Source organism: Saccostrea cucullata, unplaced genomic scaffold (assembly GCF_032062105.1).
Source record: "Saccostrea cucullata isolate Sc308-1 unplaced genomic scaffold, CSIRO_AGI_Scuc_v1 ctg1081, whole genome shotgun sequence".
In the NCBI taxonomy this organism is placed as follows: Eukaryota; Metazoa; Mollusca; class Bivalvia; order Ostreida; family Ostreidae; genus Saccostrea; species Saccostrea cuccullata.
In genome coordinates, this window is record NW_026933989.1 from 65599 (window position 1) to 74026 (window position 8428).

An 8428-nucleotide genomic window follows, 5' to 3' on the forward strand; every position below is an offset into this window, starting at 1 on the left:
TAAATAAATAAATAAATTAAAAAATAAATATTTCAATAAAAAAAGAAATTGACAAATAAATATAATTAAATTTAATTACTTGATTTAATAGATACAATTCAAAAAAAAAAAAAATAATAATAAATAAATAAAAAAAAAATAAATAAATAAAATAAAATAAATAATAATAATATAGATAAATAAAATAAAATAAATAAATATAAATAAATAAATATATAGACAAATAAATATAATTAAGTTAATTAATTAATTGATTAAATAGATACAAAATGCAAAAGCATAATCATACATGTATATATATCTTCCACATCTTGTCAAACAAATACTTCACAGCTACTTGTCAATTAGTCCAACATTCCACGTTCAGTTTTTTGCTTACCTTGGCATGGAGCCTTCTCGTCATTCCAATTTACTTCAATGCTACAGAAATCTATTTCATTTGTTGGCTTTGACACTAAAACATTTAAGGGTAATACTTTTAGAATTGGGGGCGCTACACACTTGAATTTATCAGGCTTGTCTGAAGATTATATAAAGATTAAACGGGGATGGAAGTCCATGCATTTCAGACTTACTTTCAATTTTAGTCAGTCAGACACTTGTCAACACCTTTTTACTGTTTTTTAACATATCTTAAGTTTGCAGGTACTTCTGTCAAGGTATGGATTATTGAATCATCTTTAATAGTATTATGCAAAAAACCACACATTCATAAATTTAGATAATGCGAATTGGTCTTAGAACAATACAACATCAATATCAGATGGTTTGGTCAACAAGGAATGACCTGGAAAAAAGTTCAACCATTCAAATGTTCAAACACTAGTGTCATAATATGACAACCCACATGTTATAATGATTCATTGTGGATAATAATATTGGTTCCATGTCCCTTTCACATCTACAAAAGTTTATCAAGTTAACTGTCTGATTTTCGATTATGTTTAATACCAAGGTTAAAATTTATTGGGTCACAAATACTGCCAAGAAATTATTTCAGGCCCATGTTGTCACACAAGGCTTGCATTAGGATAAATAGCTCATTATACTGGTTCATTACTACAAGGGGTAGGGGTATATTCACTACCCCAATATTCAACAGGGCTCATCAAAATTGTATCCAGAGGGTGTCCACCTTTCTCATATAGCACATTCTACCATTATCCTCTGTACCATTCAGTGTGACATAATCAAAATAATTTGTCAAAATTTGCAGTGCTACCTACCAATTCCATTTAGTTATTGATCATTACATATATTATTGATCTTTGCAACTATTGATCTATTGAAAAGTTATCGATCATTACATATATTATTGATCTTCATATAAATTTCCCCAGTTCTACGGTATACTGCATATATATCAAGCAGTAATTAATTTTGCATAACTTTAATAAATAGCAGTTTTGTCATGGCATGGGCAAAATTTGCCGCATGTGGCGGATGTCTTCACATGCCACGCTTTATTAGCTCCCATGTGAAGACATATGGCCGAATTTTGCTAGAAGCTCGCTGCTGATCCTGTTATCTTCCAGGGCCAGTGGCCAATAATTGAGCTTCCGTCATTGTGCCATTGCTATTGATTCTACGTCATATACTATTGATAAAGTCGACGTAGACCATTGTCTTTGTAATACATTGCTACCTGCTCATTGCAATTCATTTATCATTGAATATCATTGCATATCATTGAATATCATTGCATATTATTGCATAACATTGCATATCATTGAATATCATTGTACCCATTGTGTAAATACATGTATACACTTTGCATACATCATTGATTGAATATCATTGAATATCATTGTACCTATTGTGTATTAATTATTCAATATACACTTTGTGTACATCATTGAATTGATACTTTATGTACATCATTGTAGAGATACCTTGTGTACATCATTGTATTCATTGTATTGATGATTGATTTGACTATTGATTGTATTGATGATTGATTTGACTATTGATTGTATTGATGATTGATTTGAATATTAATCAATAAAGCCATGACAAAAACTGCCAATCATTCTTAATCTATTTTGTCGACACAATTAATTTCTTTTTATATTATTAGTTATGTAAAATAGTGTCTGTACCATGAAAAGTGCTGCGCAATGCTAGAATCCTAAACTCCTCTCACAGTAATAATTATTCAAAACTTTCGGATAAAATCTAACCAAGAGTTTTACTTTTTGTACATAAGATCGAAAAAAAATTTCAAAAATAATAGAATGAGAACTTTTGATAGAAACAAAAATGTTTCAAAGTATGCGGTGAAGTGTTGAACTATTGTATCTTTTTGTTGCGAACCACAGAGAAAAGGCAGTAAAAAGTTGTCTGCTTTCATTATACGAAGAAATTGTATAAATATATATGCATACCTTGTTCATAAGCTTAACTATATTTTTATAAGCAGGAATCACAAATAATATTTATGATTTCTTGTGTCTGTTTACTTGAAATCTTCTTTGGTTTCACTTTCCCTCTGCTAAAACTGATCAACAGTTATGACGCCATGGGTTTAATATTTATACCACCCAGCACAACAAGATTTTGTCTAAATGCCAAAATGGTGAATCTCAAATAGTCATTGTTTCAGAAGTTCGTAAAAACTCTCATATTTCGTCTAGGAGCTAGGATGGTAAAAATTTTCGGAGCTAAGATGTTATAAAGCCCTCATGGTTCGTTTAAGAGCTAAGATGTTAAAAGCTATTGATACTCAGTGCGCACATATTTGGTACAAGAAGCTGCATCATAGGGTTCACATATTTTGTAATAGCAATTAGTGAGTTAGAGTGTCACTCTAAAAAATCCATCGTCAATTCAGTGTATAAATAATGGACTAACCATTGGTATGAAAAACGTCAGTCAACATTTGACTCAATGATAAATTGTATTTGCTGACAAGGTAATTGTATCGACCAAAGAACTTACGAAATGATGACTCTAAACGAGACTGTTGATATTCTTGTTTCATCAACTTGCTTGTCAATAATTTACCTCGTTTAAGAAATTGTACATACGTAGAGCATGCTCTTGCGTATCGAATCAACTGATATATATAGACTCCGTATGCAGGTGATGAAGGTATATTGCTGCATAAGTAAGGGAAGTTGACGATAGAAAAGTTAAAGTCATCGAGTGTATCATATAGCTTGGTTGTTAGATTACCATTAGGGTCTTTTTCAAGTAAAATATCCTAGTATGAAGCAAAAGTGTCGGACTCTGTGATTATCAAGCTGAAATATTCATTGATACGATACACATACAAGAGATGGGATCATGTGCCATGGAGAAAAAAACAGTCCATGTGGACCGGTTCCATACACCGAATTCTTTCCCATATCTTTTAACGAAATGACAATTTAAAACAGTTACAGAAGAATTTTAATAGATTTGTGACAAACAATGTATAAAAATATTAAATTAAATGATACGCCAAAGACAGTATATTTTGTGTCAAATGTTTTTCTTAATTCCTGTATAGCTCTTCTATTGTTTGTTTATTTGTATATAGTTCTTTAACACATCCATTTCATCGAAATGTCACCACTTGTCGGTGGAGGGCTGCAAATTTAGACCAATACTCGGCACTAAGGGTCATTAAACAGTGAGGGGTCTACTGCGTCATGGAACCTTGGTTTACTCGGTCTATCCCAAGAGCCAGTCTCCGTATCCTTCATGTATACATATTTAGGTTTAAGAGACGAAAATCTGTTTTTTATCAATAGTACTTGAATAAATAGTCCGTACTGGTTCCTGCCGACAAAGCAGGTAACAACATTGTCTACGTTTGTAAGGCACATTATATAAATTGCATTCTAGAAGAACTTGGATTTAATTCTACAAGTGGTAATCCTACTTATACTCATACTTCTCTTTCTAAGGAAGAAATTCTTCACCATCACCTGTCAGTTTTGAATACTTTTAATATTCGACAGAGCCAAAATGAATTTGAACTACCTTATATATATTGGATTCCGAAACTTTATAAGAATCCTTACAAACAAAGATACATTGCAGTTTCCAGTAAATGTTCAACCAAGCCTCTTTCGTTAATTCTCACTAAGATATTGATAGTAGTGAAGGAAAAACTTCAAGAGTACTTTGCAACTATATATTCAAGAAGTGATGTAAATCAGATGTGGATACTTAAAAATTCTAAAGAACTTTTGGACAATTTGAAATCACCAGACTTTACAAAAATCAAAAGCTAAAAAACTTACGATTTTGCTTTAAACACAACAATTCCCCACCACAAATTAAAATCAAGGCTTTTTGATATCATTGACAGCTGCTGCTTCAATGAAAATGGAACTCATAAATTTACTTACCTCTTCATTGGTCATTTGCAAAATTATTTTGTTAAAACAACTTCTGATTGCACACATAAATACTCTAAAGTTGACATCAAGAAGATGCCTGAGTTTCTGATTGACAATATCTATGTAGTTTTTGGAGACCAGGTATTCCAACAATTTATTGGAATTCCCATGGGTACAAATTGCGCTCCGTTATTAGCAGACTTATTTTTATATTCATATGAAGCAGAATTTATGCAAAATCTTATGCGTGAAAAGAAGACAACACTTGCTGTGGCCTTCGACTCGACATTTAGATATATCGACGACGTATTGTTAATTAATAATGATAATTTCCATTCCTACGTCGATACGATATATCCTGGTGAGCTTGAGATAAAAGATACCACAGAGTCTGACACACCTGTTTCATACTTGGATATTTTACTTGAAAAAGACGTTAATGGTAAGCTAACAACCAAGCTATATAATAAACGTGATGACTTTAACATTTCTATCGTCAACTTCTCTTACGTATGCAGCAATATACCTTCATCACCTGCATACGGAGTCTATATATCTCAGTTGATTCGATACGCAAGAGCATGCTCTACGTATAAACAATTTCTTAAACGAGGTAAATTATTAACAAGCAAGTTGATGAAACAAGAATATCAACAGTCTCGTTTAAAGTCATCATTTTGTACATTTTATGGTCGCTAAAATGACCTTGTCAGCAAACACAATTCATTATTGAGACAAATGCTGACTGACGTTTTTCATACTAATTGTTAGTCCATTATTTATACACTGCATTCACGACGGATTTTCCTGTTATTTCCCGATTATGACAAGGAGCATACGGCGGGTGTGACCTGTCAGCAGGGGATGCTCACTCCTCCATGGCATCTGATCCCACCTCTGATGTTTCCGAGGTCCGTGTTTGTTCTGCTCCAATTTTATATTGTTTTATGGACTTTGTTATTGAATACTGTTCGTTATCTCCATTTTCTTATTTGTACAAACCAAGTGTGATTACCCAAAAGAAAAGGCGGGTAATTGCGACATTATTCAGGCATCTTAAATCCTTTGTAAGGCAAAGTGGGGCCTTTGAATCTTTTCATATTTGTGCATCGATATCTTCAATTAAATTTAAACTGGAGTTAATTTTTAAATGAAAAATAGCGTATAATCCATATCAATAATTTTAAAGCACTGTGATAAAGATATGACACTTTCCCAGTCTAACTACCGTTTGTCCGATTCATGATAAATAATGTTCGATCCAAGGTGAATTCTGAGTCATTGGTTCCTAGTAATATTTTCTCAATAAATAACACACAATTGTTTCTCAAATTGATATTTTAATCATATATTAAATGTTACATTCCATTTTGATAATTTCGTAATTAAGTGAGAGTCCTCCAGTGCACTTTGTTTTTAGGCGTTTTCAACCTTTCCATTCTGGAGACATATAATGCAATGGATATTTCCAGGCGAATCACAAACTTCCTTCTTTTGAAGTAGGTACAGACATGTTTCCTCTCCTAGTTTGACGAGACATTCTTCAATGTTTCAGATTTAAACGATCAGATTTCAAAATCTTCGAGGACTCTATTCAATAAATTGTTCCTTTTGTCACCAGATTGAATTTAATTCCAATTTAAAATCAGGTTCCTCAAATAAAACTCATCCCAAGGACCTTCTAGTACTTTTGAAATGCTTTCAAATACCATCTTGTAACTCCAGAAGAGTTGCCGGAAACTTGGAACATCTATTGATTGATGGATTCTCTGTTCGTGGTATTTTTTTGAAATGAAAAATGATCTCTTTTTACCCCCCAAAAAATTTAATGTTTATGAATTTTTTATACATTTTGTTTTATATACAACTGAAAGACAGATTTTTCATAAGTTAGATTATTTGATTTTAAATCTTTTATACATTGAATATGCACTTATTCCAGAAAAAAATCTGTAAAATACTATAAGTGGCACAAGAATGATATCCACGAAGTTAAAACTGCTGTTATCATTATTACGAGTCAGAAGAACAATACCCTTGTTGTATGAATTCTCTAGCCAGTATGTCAAGTTTGTGATGACCAGAATTATTGAACAGGATGATATAACTTTTGAACCACTTTGTAGAATTTTGAACCGACTTGAATTAATCAAAAGTAAAGTCTGCAGAAACGTTTCAAGCATTCCGAATGTAGAACTAAAAATGATAAATTTTGAGAAAGATATTCCAGAAAATCCTGCTAAAACTTCAAATGTGAAAAATGCCATAATTCCGACTGAGCTAAAAATCAAGATGTATTCTCGAAAAATCAAGGATCTCCTGGTAAACATGAAATTCAATTTCATTTGATGGCTGCATACATACACAATGACACATACGCTGATTGAATATAAAATTTGTCCAACGTCGTACACAACTGTCATATTTTTATTTTTCCATTCATAAGCAAAATTCAGAAGAACTGTCGAAATAAAATGTAGTGAATTAATGATCATTCCAAATATTAAAGCAAGGATGTAAATACCGTTAATTCCTTTAGAAGCAACATACACACATTTTGCATTAACATCACCACTCAATAAACAATATGTGCTATGCACTTCGTTAGTTTTGCATTCCTGTGCTTGTTGCCAAAGGGTTAAAAGAAGAGCTGAAGCAAGAATACAGAATTCTAACTGGGGTGGCAATAGCATGGATGACACTTTTCTTCCTAATGTCCTTTGGATTTCTGAAGCATGAAAGCAAGAGTTGTTATAAACACCAGTTGAATTTCCATTGGCAAACATATTATGTATTGTTGAACTGTACCACAAGGAGAAATTAGCCGAAATGATGCAGACGATTGAGAAATGAAGATGAAATGATGATTTCAGCTGTGTTCTTTTGTAATAAGTAAGAAGAACAATTTGTGATACAATAAAGAGGAAGTAGATCAGATTCGAGAAAAATAAAAATGAGTTAAAAACAGTGTCATCTGGTCTTGTTACGACACATTCTAGAAAAATAATTATTTTTAGGCTCAAATACGTCACAAAGGCCAGACTGAATATCCACAAGAACCCTAGTTGTAAATGTATTGACGGATCTTCGTTAGTATTTCCACATTGAGTTATTTGTCTTTTACGACAACTTGAAATCAGTAAACTCAAAATAGAGATCAACCCAAAGGAAACAGATACAGTAAGGACAGCCCATTTACCAAGAACAACAGTGTCATCTGAAGTATTTTCTCCGGACACTACTCCAAAAATAACGAAGAGTCCCGCCAACACATGTGACAAAAACAATTTTGATGCAACTTGTCCATCATGGTCACTTCCATGTTTGATTGATGTTAAAAATATCGGTTGTAAGATAAGTCTACAGGCAGATTTAAGGATAATCATGATTTCTAGTGCAAGTTTCATCTTGATAATTCACATAAATTAATTAACAAAGGAAACTTTCTTCCTTCAATTATATTTTCTTATTTCAGTGACCAGTGGAGTAATACATGTAGATGTAGTTTTTGTTGTACTAAAGACATTACTGAAAAGTTCACGGTTACGAAGAGATTTTATTTTCTCCAATATTGTTTTTCATACTGCCGTGATCCTGTTGAAAAAGCGCCTGACTTTTTGATTTCACTTATGACTTTGCCTTGAACTAGAATAAATACAAAATAAAAAAAAGAATTATTTCATCATTCAATTAGAAATTCTTGTTTTGTAGAAACAACTTTATTATAAATTACTTACATAAACTGATAATGGTAAATCTTGAACCATGTTAGGGCTGCAAGGGGAGAGGGATGTGTAAATGTGAACAATGCTTTAATTTGATGGCATATTTTCAAAAGATAATATACATTTGCTTAACGATGAAAAGATAAGTAAAAACTCCATACCCAAAAACAAAATGCATCTCATAGAATGAATTATTCATACGTGTAGCTCTCCATATGTTTGGATGGATATCGACACAACTGTAATGATTTCGCTTTTCTGTCGGATTTTCAAATTTATTACCGTCTTTACAACTAATAATGTACCTCTCGATATAATCATTTATTTTGAATCACATTAAATGATACATTATATAAGACATAATATCTTCAAGTG

General features: G+C 32.0%; 1 protein-coding gene across 1 annotated transcript; it reads right to left on the reverse strand.

Annotated features, from left to right (window-relative positions):
- Positions 1 to 6201: 6201 nt before the first annotated feature.
- LOC134239754 (uncharacterized) lies at positions 6202 to 7749 on the reverse strand. The gene has a single exon (XM_062721908.1). The coding sequence runs from the start codon at positions 7733 to 7735 to the stop codon at positions 6224 to 6226; it is 1512 nt and encodes a 503-aa protein (XP_062577892.1). The 5' UTR covers positions 7736 to 7749; the 3' UTR covers positions 6202 to 6223.
- Positions 7750 to 8428: the final 679 nt, after the last annotated feature.

Bases quoted from the DNA above. Each gene is read 5' to 3' on its own strand.
- LOC134239754 (XM_062721908.1), bottom strand. From the start codon at position 7,735: ATGAAACTTGCACTAGAAATCATGATTATCCTTAAATCTGCCTGTAGA.